The 14,612-nt window shown below is 54.6% G+C and overlaps 1 protein-coding gene across 1 annotated transcript in view; it reads right to left on the reverse strand.

Moving 5' to 3' along the window:
- The window catches only part of PGBD5 (piggyBac transposable element derived 5), a 97,209-nt gene that overhangs the window by 17,189 nt on the left and 65,408 nt on the right, over positions 1–14,612 (reverse strand). Inside the window, exon 3 of the mRNA XM_046028042.1 lies at positions 10,727–10,861. Within this exon, the coding sequence (XP_045883998.1) occupies positions 10,727–10,861 (135 nt within the window). The remainder of the gene's footprint in view (positions 1–10,726; positions 10,862–14,612) is intronic.

A 14,612-nucleotide genomic window follows, 5' to 3' on the forward strand; every position in this document is an offset into this window, starting at 1 on the left:
CCCATTTTTTGATATGATTATCTGTTTTGTGTGTGTTGAGTTTGAGAAGTTCTTTATAGATCCTGGATATCAACCTTTTGTCTGTACTGTCATTTGCAAATATCTTCTCCCATTCCGTGGGTTGCCTCTTTGTTTTGTTGACTGTTTCCTTTGCTGTGCAGAAGCTTTTGATCTTGATGAAGTCCCAAAAGTTCATTTTTGCTTTTGTTTCCTTGGCCTTTGGAGACATATCTTGAAAGAAGTTGCTGTGGCTGATATCGAAGAGGTTACTGCCTATGTTCTCCTCTAGGATTCTGATAGATTCCTGTCTCACGTTGAGGTCTTTTATCCATTTCGAGTTTATCTTTGTGTACGGTGTAAGAGAATGGTCGAGTTTCATTCTTCTACATATCGCTGTCCAGTTTTCCCAGCACCATTTATTGAAGAGACTGTCTTTTTTCCATTGAATATTTTTTCCTGTTTTGTCGAAGATTATTTGACCATAGAGTTGAGGGTCCATATCTGGGCTCTCCACTCTGTTCCACTGGTCTATGTGTCTGTTTTTATGCCAGTACCACGCTGTCTTGGTGATCACAGCTTTGTAGTAAAGCTTGAAATCGGGTAACGTGATGCCGCCAGTTTTGTTTTTGTTTTTCAACATTTCCTTAGCAATTCGGGGTCTCTTCTGGCTCCATACAAATTTTAGGATTATTTGCTCCAGCTCTTTGAAAAATACTGGTGGAATTTTGATCGGAATGGCATTAAAAGTATAGATTGCTCTAGGCAGTATAGACATTTTAACAATGTTTATTCTTCCAATCCAAGAGCATGGAACAGTCTTCCATCTTTTTGTGTCTTCTTCAATTTCTTTCATGAGTGTTCTGTAGTTCCTCGAGTACAGGTCCTTTACTTCTTTGGTTAGGTTTATGCCCAGGTATCTTATGGTTCTTGGTGCTATAGTAAATGGAATCGATTCTCTAATTTCCCTTTCTGTATTTTCATTGTTGGTGTATAAGAAAGCCACTGATTTCTGTACGTTGACTTTGTATCCTGCCACGTTACTGAATTGCTGTATGAGTTCTAGTAGTTTGGGGGTGGAGTCTTTGGGGTTTTCCATGTAAAGAATCATGTCATCTGCGAAGAGAGAGAGTTTGACTTCTTCCTTGCCAATTTGGATACCTTTGATTTCTCTTTGTTGTCTGATTGCCGTTGCTAGAACTTCTAATACTATGTTGAACAAGAGTGGTGAGAGTGGGCATCCTTGTCGTGTTCCTGATCTCAACGGGAAGGCTGCAAGCTTTTTCCCATTGAGGATGATATTTGCTGTGGGTCTTTCATAGATAGATTTTATGAAGTTCAGGAATGTTCCCTCTATCCCTATACTTTGAAGCGTTTTCATCAGGAACGGATGCTGGATTTTGTCAAATGCTTTTTCTGCATCAATTGAGAGGACCATGTGGTTCTTCTCTCTTCTCTTATTGATGTGTTCTATCACACTGATTGATTTGCGAATGTTGAACCAACCTTGCAACCCAGGGATGAATCCCACCTGGTCATGGTGGATAATCTTTTTAATGTGCTGCTGGATCCTGTTTGCTAGGATCTTGTTGAGAATCTTTGCATCCATATTCATCAGTGATATTGGTCTGAAATTCTCCTTTTTGGTAGGGTCTTTGCCTGGTTTGGGGAGCCACGAGCTTTTTTGACTAGTGTCTTTAGGGCAGAAAAATGTATCTTTCAATTGCCAAGCTTTTCCTTTAAAAAGGTTTTCTTGCTCCTATGATTTATTAACTTTTAAATATATACATTTACTAAAAAAGGAAAGGAAATTAATACGCATCGTTACACTTTGCCCCAGAATGTTACTCCAAATGTTGCATATTTTAGAGACATTGCAACAGAAAGGAGCACAGGCGATATGGATTCTAGTAACACCTGGGCGGACGCAGCCCACTTCTATCTCAGCCCACTTCTGTGATGCCCCAAGACCTGGAGAGGAGGGGCCGGGCTTCTGTGCCCCTTCCCCACCCCACCCTCTTCAAAGGACCCTAGTAACAGCCGCAGTAACTGACGGCTTGAGAGTTCATTAAGATGCACCCACAAAGCTGTCACTGGGGTTTCCGCACTTTCCCTGTCTCGGGGTCAATCTGGTTCAGCAATGCTGGTCTTGAACCATCGGAATGGAAAAGAATCCGGTTTCCCTGCTGCTGTCATGCCCCCGTGTGAGCACGGCAATTCTGGGGATGGCGAAGTCACTCATCATTAGGGTCTGTGATCCTTGCTCGAACCCTTTATTCACCAGCCAAGCCGGACGCAGGTGGCGGGTGGCAGTGTCACAGCGGGAAGCAGGGGGCACGGGCACGGGCAAGGTCTATGCTGCCGGAAAGGAGGCAGGGCGAGCTCCCGGGGACGTGGGAGGCTGGCGACTGGGGCATCCGGGGGCGGCCACCTGTGAGAGCTGTAAGGTGTGAGTAACGGTCACTGGCCACGAGAGGAGTAGCGTCTGTCACACGGAGACGAGGAAGGCAATTTCGGAACTGCTGGGTTCTGTGGGCATGGGCTCTGCCTTTCACTGGCTTCTGCAGTTTGGGGCACGTTACTTAATTGCTCTGAGCCCATGGTTTCCTCATTTGTAAGGATCGTTTACGCTCTGTGTACCTCACAAGGCCACTGCCTGTAAGCGAAAGCTGTGTGTAAAGGTGATTTCTTTTTAAAATAGCCAAGCTCTACACCCACTGTGTAGCCTCTAGACGCACACGTGGCTGTTCCGTGTTAACCAAAATTAAGTCAAATGAGACATTCAATTCCTCAGTCACACAAGTTACATTTCAAGTATTCAACAGTCATGTGGGCCAGTCGTCGCTGTAATGGAAACTTCTAGGGACAGAGCTGCTTTATGCCTCCTTTGGTTAATTAGCCTGGTTATTTTCCAGCGAAGCCTGCAAACCACCCCCTGACTGTTGACTCCTGCCACCAGCTGTCTCTTCTGCTGCCTCTTACCTTGCCCGTGGCGCCAAGGCTGTCCTCGTCGCTGGCTGGACCTTCAGCACCATGGACCCTTGCAAGAACCGGGCTCACCTCTCGGTGAGGTGTGGTGGAGGGATGGGTGCCAGCATTCCGTGGGCTCTTTGCACCCATCCGCATCAACACAGTTGGAGAGTCTAAGTTCCTTGGGGAGAAGACCATGGTTCGACCTGGTCCAGCCAGTGCCTGACTCCCTCCGACCGGCACTTAGTCCTGCATTGTCGCCTCTGAATCTCTGACGAGGGCTGGGCAAAGGAGCCCCACCCAAAAGACGAGTCCTCCGCTACTTGCTCGAGAACACGCAGAGATGATGTGACAGATGTCTCGTTCCCCAGCCAACTCCATCCTGCGACATAACCAATCCAAGCTGGCCAGGAGGGAAGCTCGCGTCCTCACCAGGCGCAATGAAACAGATGGATGGACGCGCTGTCCTGCCCGGTTTTGGATCCACAGCAAAATCCACTCTAGTGGATTAATCCCACTCGGACCCTCACGTTCAAGCTAATCCAGTTAGTGATCAGTCAGGACCAAATAGAAAAAAGACTAACAATCAAATAAGGACAAAGCCAGCACCAACTCAAGTTCTTTCCATCTAAGCAGCAAGCAGGTCTCAAAACAAGAGAGAGCAGTGACAGCGGATAAGAAACAGGTACGGGTTTCTGTCTCCAATGCAGAAAATTCTCTCAAACAGCCTGGTGGGTAAGAGCGTGGGCCCTGGCATCAGAGAGGCCACCTTTAACCCCCGGTCTTCCGCTTTATGGCCGACCCAGTGGCAAAGCAGCTCACTTCACCGTGCCTTAGCTCGTCGCTGTGGAACGGGCACCATAAGGTTCTGGGGAAGAGAAAATGAGTAATGCGCAGAGTCCCTAAGCACGGAGCCTGGCACGGAGCCGGCATTCCGCCAATGCCAGGGATCCTTTCCTGAACCCTAGAAGAGGCTGTCACAACGCCACAGATTAGGCTGAAAGGAAGAGAGATGCTTCCGGATCAGCGAGTCCCCCAACACCACGTGGGGAAGGGACCTCTACGGCAGCCCCCCTCACAGACGCCCATCTGGGCTCGGCCTGGACATGCTGGGGGATGCGCAGGGAGGGGGTGGGAACTGGGGATCCGCTGGCCTGGGAGTTTCCATCTTGAACTCTGGCTTCTGAGGTCCAACCACTTCCAGTGAACGTCAGTTCCCTGAGCCAGAAACCAGGGCTTTGCCTGGTTCTGTCCCTGCCCCACGCGGCAGCCATTCGAAGCCCTGGAGACGGCCCAGGCTCTCCACCGAGCATCCCTTCAGGCTCATGCCGCAGTGCACTCATGGGCATGCGTTCCTCCCACCCCCTTCTTGGGGCTCTCCTGCCTGCCAACAACCCTCGCGGGGAGCCCTGCGTCTCACCCTGCAGAGGCAGGTGGCCTAGCGCAACACATTCAGACAGGAGAAACCTGCTCTTTTTAACTACAACGCTTTGTTTTTTTTCCCCTCAAAGAATCTCAGGGCTCTGTGGTCACTGTGGGTCTATGTAACATTAACCAAACTGCTGGCCACTTTTTTCCCACTGGATTCTCCATCTTTCTGACCTAGTAGAGACGGAACAGTCTGTAGAGAGAGCGTGTCCTTCTGACCCCACAGGAAGGTCACAAGGCTTCCAAGATGAGCAAATGTAAGGTCTCAGAGGAAGGAGTTCCAACCTGTCGATGACAGGGCCTTCCCCTGAGATTGGAAGTCTCATCTTCTGTATAAATCTCTCCTTTCAGTACCCCCACCCCCGGCTCACAAGGGAGGCTGCACAGGAGGGGACAGGTCTGTCCCCCTGGCGGGCTCCCTTTCTCAGAGACCCTCTGCAAATGACACGAACTAGAGGGTGTGCTGGGGCTGGGGACAGCTCTCGGCAGACCTGGGACTCAGGACACACAGAGTTTACACTCCTGAGCACGCCATAATTCTCTAATCTGGAGACAGCAGTGGTTCTACCGAAAAAGAAGGCATCAGCTGTGGTCTTACATAGTACAGAAGGTTTAGAACCCAAGGAGCGATGATGTCTCAGGATTTTCAGAGCCTTATTTACGTGACTCCCTGCCGGCTCACTCCACCGCTGGGAAAGGCTGGGGTCAAAAGCCTAAAGATCTTCTGTGAGCCTATGCCAGGGTGTGGGCATGGGAGGGACGAAAGGGGCCTCCATTAGCCCTGGTAATTTTCTACCGTAGATATAAACATACCACGATCCACCTGATTCCCCTTAAGTGGACATCTGAACAGTGAGTCCCAGAGATACTGTCCCTGTGGACTCCCATGTCTGAGAGGACAAATGCCCCACGCTGGGCGGTTACTCCTTCCTCCTTTCCCGAGAGGGCCCTGGGGAGTGTGACGCGGGCTGCACGGAGACCGCAGAACGGGGAGCTCGCCGGCCCTTTGGCTCCCGTATCTGCTCCACAGCCTCTCGGCCTTGAGTCTTGGGGTAAATGACACACTCTCTGGGAGCTTCCGTTTTCCCGGGTGTACAGTACGGACAAGCAGGCTCAGCAGACGCGCCTCAGCGCCTGGCCTACGGGGAGGGACGCTCCTGTTCCCGCCCTTCCACACCTGCTGCCACAGGTGCCTTCCGTGTCGGTACATCCCATGCCCTGCTCTGTACCCCCACAGAGCCCTTCTTAGCCCCCAGGTGCCCTCCTATGGCCTCGTAACACCATGTGCATTTCTCACGCTGCACCTGCCACACTGTACTTATGAATGACTTTAATACACTTGTTTCTCCTATGAGGTCGCTCACCTCTAAGCCAGATGGAGGGCAGGAGAACCCTCTGCAGTAGAACCAACACACACACTCTCTCTCACACACACACAATCACTTCCATCTACTAAGAGAGAGAGAGATTTATTTAAAAAGCAATTGGCTCACATGATTATGGAGGCTTGGTAAGTCCAACAGGACAGGCTGGTGGGCTGGAGACCCAGGGAAGAGTTGCAGGCCAAATCTAAATCCAAATCCAAATGCATTTTTCTAGGAGACTTCCCTCTTCTTCCAGGTAGATCAGGTTTGGTGCCCCTGCCACCCATTTAGGTCTTCAACTGATTTGACGAGGCCCACCCCTTGTGGAGCATAATCTGCTTCACTCAAAGTCTATGGATTTGATAATATCATCCAGAAACACCTTCAAAGACACATCAAGAATAGTGCTTGACCACATATCTGGGTACTGTGGCCCAGTGAACCGCCACACACAGTTATTCACAACCTCTGAGTCCCGCGGAGGTCAGGGGGTGACACCAGAAAGGCCAAGTCGGAAAGGAAGTGATGTGGAGCAGGTATTCCCCGGCACCTCGCATCCCACAGAGCTGCCCAAGGACAGAGTGACTGACGCCGAGGTCCCTGCATGAGGTGCAGGTGGACGACAACAGGGCCCACGACCACAAAGTGCATTCACTGACCTGGTTACTCCACTATCTGTAGCTGGGAGTCCACAGGCCCAGAGCTGGAGCCTGGGGCAAGCCCGACCGGGGGCGCACGATGAGCTTGGAGACACAGTGCGAAAGCCTCGGCCAAACCCAGGCGCCGGGGACCTGGCTCCGGCTTCAGCAGCACCGGCACCGGCAGTGCAGGTGGAAAGGGCCTTTGCCTGCAGGGAGCTCACAGGGAGCTCACTCTCTCTGCGTGACAGTGTATGGTCCCCCGGCTAAGACCTATGCTCCCAGATGCCTGGGATGACGAGAAAGTTCTGGAAACAGATGGTGATATGGGCCGCACAGCACTGGGAATAAACTTCCTGCGACTGAACAGACACTTAAAAATGGCCAAAACAGTAAACTGTACATGCTGTGCACAGTGTGCCACCATAAAAAAGAAATGCTCCTTGAGGACAGGCCCACGCCTTTCCTTAACCGTCCCCCACCCCCCCGCATTCACAATACGCATTACACTCCTCACCATTCTTCCTATTAGAGTCGACCAGACGGCCAATGGCAAAAGGCCCGGGGCCTATCAGCAGGAACTGACTCCCCAGAGTAACGTGAACGGCTCTGAGCCTCACAGGATTCACGGTCAAGTGTCCGGTGCATGGCGGACCACCAAGACAGACATTTTGGGCGGAAGGACTCTGAAGGTGAGTGGACCTGCAGGACAGCTCCACGGACGCCAAGTGGGAGCCCAGGTCCAGCCGTCTGAGCCAACGCCTCTGTAAGAGCTGACCAGGGAAAGGTCCGGGAAAGAGCTCCGGGGGGCAGATGGTGTCACTGTACCCACTGGGATGCTGCTGACACGGGGGTCCCTCGCACCCTCTGAGCTCCCAAAGCTCAGCGGCCCCATCCACTGCTCCTTCCTCCTGAAAACGTTTTACCCCACCTCCTGCACTCTCAGAAATGGCAGACTATGAATCCTTAACTTCCAGACCGAGTCCATATAATCTCTCCTACCTCATTCCTATCACATCCCTCCCCCATAGACCCTTCCCGGGAAAACACTGAAAAATACCAGAGTTCTTCTAAACAACCCTCACCATTAGTCTTATTATGATTTTTTAAAAATTTTATTTGAGAGAGGGAGAACGAGCACACAAGTGGGAGGGGCAGAGGGAGAGAATTCCAAGCAGACGCCCTGTTGAACATGGAGCCCAGCGCGGGGCTCGATCCCACAGCTCTGAGATCACAACCGGAGCCCAAACCAAGGGTTGGATGCGCAACCGACTGCACCACCCAGGCACCCCAGTATGATTTTTGTCTAGCTGTCGGCATGCCCTTGTCGCCCAGATGCCCTTGTGGGGAGAGAAGCCCCCATCTGAGGCACAGACAGGACGAGTCGCCCGCGCTGAGCTCCTGCTTCTTTCCCACTAACCCTCCCTGAGCCGCCAGAGAAATCACTGACCAACATGCATTTTCTTCCCCTCCCCATCCCTTCACCCAGAACGTTCCAAACAGAGCTCATCCTCAACCTGACGGTGGTTCAGGAGGATGCAGTCCAGCCAACGAAAGCTGAATCTTGGGGGAATGAAATAGCCAAGCCGAAGCAAGGCCTTGGTCTCTGCTACAAACGCACCCACACTCCCACGGTTCCTCTAAGACATCGGCTCAGTACGACCTCAGCAGCTGGAAGGGAGCGGTCCGGCTGGCTCTACGGGCCTGAACTGGTGGGCCCTGGGTCTTTTATGTCAACACAAAATCAACGGGCACGGAAGCTCAGAGGCATGTGGAAAAGGCCCAGAGCTCGTGGGTTTTCAGACCTGAGGGATGTGGCCTGGACACTCTCGTGGGCAGAGGAGAGAAGCCCAAGGAGACTCCCGCATGGGTCGGCTCAGATTTCCTCATGTCCACTCCAGCTCGCATCCCACTGGCCGCAGCAAAACATGCAGCCAACCTCAGACAGGCACGGCAGGGCAGACGGCTACTGAGGGAAAGCAGCAGAATGGCAAAGGGCCTTTCGTGCCAGAGGCTAGCCGTGGCCTCCCGAAGGCTCAGCAACCAGGCTTCTCGGCTGCAAAGTCACGGAGCAGGAGAATGTATCTGACAAACTAAAATGAAGATAGTGTTCTTCTGTACCCAGCCCCACACGACATTTGCAAAGAGGGGGACCACAGGATCCCGCAATGGCGGGACGTCGCCGATGAGCCACCCCAGACCTTCCCTCTGTGGGGAGGATGCTTGGATCCAGAGCCACTCTGGGAAGTGGCAGGAGCGGGGACCGCTGCCGGCCCGCAGGACGGGGAGGGGAGAGGTGGCCTGGGGTCACGGGACAGCAGTAGCAGGAAGAGCCAGCTCTGCACGGCCCAGTGCGAGCCTCGGTGGGCACCCCACGTGGGCACCCGGGGGGAGGACCCACCCTCCAGCACTCCCACTGCACAGGCTGAGGGGAGACGCAGGGGGATGGAGGCGTGCAAGCTCTCCTGGGGAAAGTACTGCTCGCCCCACCCAGCTGCCCAGGCTGCTGAATTTCCAAACTCCTCAGACCAGACTCAGGATGTGGAGAACCAAGGAAAGCGGAACTAAAGAGAACCCACCCCAGACCGCATGGCAGCTCTTCCATGTGCCCCGGCTCCTCACAGGCAAGGCGTTCTTCCCCGCCTTGCTGCCCACTTGGGGCCCCTTCCTTGGGACCAAGGAACAAAGAGGCCCTGGGGAGGCCGAGACAGTCCTTGGCCTAGCCCGTCACGGGACGGTGGCCGGAGGGTAACGGTTCGTGTTGCCCCAGCCACGGTGTAAAGCCCGACTGCTGCTCAGTTCTGGCTTCTAATACAGCCCCTTGCACGGCAACAAAGACTCCTAAGATCAGAAAGTTCTAGAAACACAAGGAAACTTCAAGGTACCCATCCAACCTTTTTATCGACGGGGATTTTATAGATTTGATGGAAGTTGGGAAGGACATGTCCCGAGGGAGAGCTCTGTGGCCTGTCTAGGTAACAGGCCTGACCTGTAGCCACTGAGTGCTTCCAGGGAAAAGTGGTGCAGAAGAACACAGAGCCCACACGGGCAGGTGTCCGAGGAAGCAGGGCTGTGTCTCTACGGCCCGGTGTCCGGCTCGGCACTGCAGGGGACAGGTGCTCAGGAAGTACTTCCTCCAAGGAGGACCAGTGTTCCTTAGGGGTTAAAGAAAGCAAACCTCACTCCCGTCTCCAGTGACTGTCACTGCAAAGGACACCATGAAGGTGACAGGAGCCACTGGACGGGGGGCCCAGGCTGCACATGCAGAGTAAATCCCGCTCAGGGACAGGTTCACTGTGTCAACCGCCAGAAGCCTGTGCTCAAGCTGGTGCAAGTCTGGGGTCCCGCCGGGCATCTCGGCCCACGCCCAAGCTCAAGGTCCCCCACGCCCGCAGGGAGAGCAGGGAAGGTCCTTCTTAGCAGCCGCGTTTGCCTGGAGCATGTGTGCTTCCCTTCCCGTGGCGAGGACGTGCCCCCCGAATCTTCCCATGACTCCTCCTCTGGCTCAGGGGGGAAGGAGCGTGAGATCCTGGGCCTCGGGTCTGGGCCAGCAGCCCGGTGAGGGCGGTGAGATGGGGTCGGCTGTGACTGCCGGGCTGGCAGGACTGACAGACGGGAGAGGGTCGTCCCGCGCGGCAGGGCAGGAGAAAGCAGCGCAGGGCCAGGAGCTGTCACTCAGGTGCCACATTCCGGCCCGGGCCATCCCCCCCCCTTCCCTTTGTGCACGCCACACTCCAGCTGATCCCGGCGGCCAGACACCTGCCACTTTCTCCTCTCCCAAAAGCCACATCTGTGCCTGCCTGAAGCACAGCGGAGCCCGGACGCCCGCGGCCCTGCCAGCTCAGAGGACAGGTCCCGGCTGTGCTCCTCACGGAGCCCCATCTAACCAGCTGGCTGCTGGGGGCCTGCGAAGAAGGATTCCTCAAGACGGGATGCGGGGGCACAGAGACCCAGCAGGTCAGGGGCGGGAGGAGTCTTCTGGGACCGACACACATCGTGTCCTCAAGAGACATGGTAGTAACCTCCTGTGACCAGCTCTTTGGCTGAAGCCTCCGGCCTGGAGAGCAGGGCCCGGGCCGTGATGAGGGTTTACTGTTCTTACTGAGCCAGAAGGGCCGGACAGGACGGGGAAGAACACGCGGGCAGTGTCGGCGGTCCCAGTGCCCCCGTGAGGAGCCCCTGCCTGGCCCCAGTCTCAGCAGCAGCTCCTGGGGAAGCCCCGGGAAGGGGTGAGCGAGCGAGCGAGCTCATCAGTCAGCGAATGAGCCGAACAGGCCGAGTGCCCCCGACGGGCCTCCCTGGGCCTCCCCGGGCCCGTCGTGGGCTCACCTGGATAATGAAGCCGGTGGAAGAGCACTGCCTGACCCAGAGGCTGAATTTCCGCTTTTTCCTCTTTCGGAGTTCCCGCTCCGTGCACGTGGCAATGAACACAGGGTCCTCGTCAATCAGGGGTTCGTGTAGCACCTGCCAGGAACAAAACAGCAGAGAGGCTCACGGAAGGCAGCGTGAGCTCAGGGTAGGGTCACCCGATCGCCGCCCAAATCGAGTCCCTGCCTTTGACCGGCTGCGTGACCTGCGTCACCGTACCTCTCCGACCCCGAGTCTCCTCACCTGTAAGAGGGTAACATCGACGCCAGCGTTTTGGGAAGGACGGAGTAAGAAACCACATGCGAGGGACCTCGCCCGGGCCCCGACGTGCAGCGGGTATTTAGTGCATGGAAATTTAAAAAGCAATTTTATCTTTGACATATTTATAAAATGAAATATATCTAATGTGTATACCTACATATCCATATGTTTAATGTAACAATTATAATAGTAATTGTCATTAGCAGCCCAAGGTCCCCAGTGCAAGCTCTTTCTTGGCAGCGGGATGGCCAGGGGACCTGACTCCGAGCTGGGCCTGCCCAACTGTGTTCAGGAAAGACCCTCCCGACGGACACCTCACACTGCTAAAAAGTCCTTTCCCCCACTGATTCAGATTTACCTGCATTTAATCTGAGCCTACTGATCTGACTTCTGTCCCTGTGAGGAACAAAGGAAGATACGCACTATCTCTTCAGGCATTCCAGGCCGCTCGCGCGCTGGCCCACAACCCCCTTGCTCCCCTGGGGGTCAATGATCTCTCCTTCGAGCCTGCCCTGAAACAAAGCTGGTGCCTTGTGGCCTCGTCGCCACCACCCAGCCTCTGGCTCTCCTCCACACTGTTGTGTCCTTCGGGACATGGGATTCCCAAGGCAATTTTTAAACCTACTCCGCCTTTTTCCAATTTCTTTGTAACATGGTTGTAAGACGTTGTCAATGACAAGACCATAAAGTAAAAAGAAATGGCTCCATGGGGTGGTCCAAGTTTGGCTTCTTCAAGCTGAAGTGTTTCTGGGGAGACTTTTGGGTTCATTTAGGAATCCACTACACTTCTCCCCACCCCGGTCCTATTTCAAGCTTAACTGTGATTGGCAAGTGTGTCTGAAGAGTAAGAGGAATGACAGGATTCCCAGACCTCGAGCCAATGCCCTAGATTGGGGACCGGCAAATTGTGGTACGGTCCGGTTCACTGCCTCTTGCAAATAAAGTCTTATTGGGATCTGCTGTGTTGTCAACGGCTCTCCTGGACTACGAAGGCAAATCACACAACAGTAGCGGAGACCAGTTGGCCACTGACAGACGATGCGTACCAGCCCCAGCTCTCCACTGGGCTCCTGGAACTTTAACCAACAAACCAGTTACCTGCGATCTCCTTAAACGGTGGATTCTGATCTAGTCACTCTGGGGTAGGGCCCGAGCTTCTGCATGTCCAGTGAGCTCCCGGGTAACGGCAGAACGCGCTCCGACAAGGGCCGACTGGAGGACAACAACTCACCAGCTGTGATTTGGACAGTACCTCCCACCCCTCCATTAATGCCTCCCCTGAATTCACTCAAAAAACAACAGACCTATGGGGTTCAGTCTGGCCCCCACACTGTTCTGTTGTTGAAAGCACACGGACAATGAACCTGGCCACCCAATCGTGTGCTCAGGAAGGGGAGGGCTGGCAAGGCTGTCGGGCCACAGTGCCTCCCCAGGCCCCCATGCCTTGCCAACTCCGTGGGCTCATAAAACATTAAAGCCCCATTTGGAACCACTGTAGCAAAAGGGACAAGTCCCACACACTGTCGGGACATGGAGCGGGTGGGGGACGGTGGGGAGATGGCAGAAAGAAGCCCTTCGGCTGCCCACCTTTTCCTGGCTCAACTACCCCAGCTCAAGAAGCAGGTCCTACTCGCCCCCTCCCTGAGGCCACAGTGCATAGAACTGGCGTCGCTCCCTTCAGGAAACCAATGGAGCTCGGGTCCGTGTGCGCTGACGCAGAGGCAGCCGCACACTGGGTCCCATCACAGCCCCACCGAAGCACGCCACACGAAAGCCAGGCCAGCCAGATCGCCTCTTCCCTCTCCTCCAGGGTGCCGGCCGGCGCAGCGCTGTCCGCCGGCTGTGCGCCCGAGTCCCCCCGCTCTGTCTGAGAAGCTCACTTTGCATGTGGAGCGGTTACGATACAGGAAAGACAAAGCAGCCGCTTACTGACTTGCATAATCCCTTCCCGAAAAGAGTCTTCTAATGGCTCTGTCCCCAGTTTTGAGGAAATGCCACGACTCCCCCGCATTTGTGCATAAACACGCGTGTGGGCATGCACGTGTGCACACAAACAGGACACATGGCGCGTGGGGTACTGTTAGAATCCGAGAACCATCGGGCTTCAGAAGGCTCTGTGGAAGTTCTAAGCTCATATCGGAGGGTCACGTTTGCCAGAGGAGATGGGCTCCGGAGATGGCAGGGGGCGGGCGTGTGTGGTGTGCAAGGCAAGCGTGCCGTGTGTTTCGAGGACAGAGTGTGTGTGAGGCAGCGGGATGTGGACGGACGCCCGGGAGCCTGGAGCAGATCCACCCACACGTGATGGAGAACCGTGCCCACGGCCTTCAGCAGGCGGAGTGAAGACTTCCCAAGGGCCCTGCGGCTCCGGCATGGCGCACAGCCACCCTTAACCAAACACACCCTTCGATCCCCTTCTACCGGAACGAATGTTCCAGAGTCTAAACAGGGGCTTTCCACAGAGGAGAAAAGGTGCAACACTGGGAAACCTTTGGAACTTCCAGCTTCTCCCATCAAGATCAGGACAGAGACCTTTTCTACGACAAAGAAGCATCTTCGAGAAGAGAGTAAGCGCCAGAACCAAGCACAATGTGGCTGATGCCGGGGGGCCGAGGGAAAGCGCCCCACCCCCGGGTGAACTCGCGGGAGGCTATGGTCTGTCCCGCACAGGAAGGCCACTGCTTTCAGGTGCACACGGGGCCAAGCTGCTCATCTGCAAAGGAAGGCGTCCAGGACTTGCAGGAACCCCCGGCTAACAGGAAGGCCTAATCATGTTCCAAGTCAATCGGACACTGCAGTTGGGGGCGTGTGTCCTCTGGTTTGACCCTGCTCCTACCTGTGAATCCAAGGCTGGATCCACGGGGCCCGCAGCCAGGAGGAAGATGGAGAAGGAGAGAATTCCACCTGATGATCCTCCAACAGAAAAACTGGTCCGAGGGATCTGTGAGTTTCCCGCTGCCTTGTGCTCCTGTCTGTGGGGCGGCGTGTCCTAGGTCTTCTGCTTACCCTCAGGATGTGCCTTCCCTCTTTCCCACCCCACACTGTGGCGCTGAGGCCGACCTCTTCTAACCCATACCATCCAGGTCCTTGGCCCAGTGGTGGACTTGTCTGGCGGGAGCAAGGCATGGACGAGGTCCCCTGTCTGCCCACGCTGTCATCCCTGCGTTCCTACGCATACCCCCTCTCCTAGGCCCACAGCTGACCTCAGGTTCCCACTGTCACCACCACCCCGGTCATGTCCCCCCGCCCTGGCCACGTGACTCTCCACAGTCCCCGCGTCCAATCCTCTTCAGCTCTCCGTCTAGAACACAGGACTTGCTTCCTGCCAGGATCCTGACCCACAGAGGGCACTGGCTACAAAATGGGAGCAAAAAGCAAACAACTTCACAAATATAAAGGTAAAAATAAAAATCAAATACAAGGTCTATTTTTAAAAAAGAAAGGAAAGTGGAAAAAAAAATCCCCAGCGTGACCAGGGAGCCCCTCCCCAAACTGAGACTTATCTCAGGACCTTCTCTCAGCCTCGTCAACCAGATGCAAGAAGATGGGGTCAGAGAGGGGAGGGTAAGAATGAAGCGAAAGGGTCTTG

Source organism: Meles meles, chromosome 13, assembly GCF_922984935.1.
Source record: "Meles meles chromosome 13, mMelMel3.1 paternal haplotype, whole genome shotgun sequence".
NCBI classification, from domain to species: Eukaryota; Metazoa; Chordata; class Mammalia; order Carnivora; family Mustelidae; genus Meles; species Meles meles.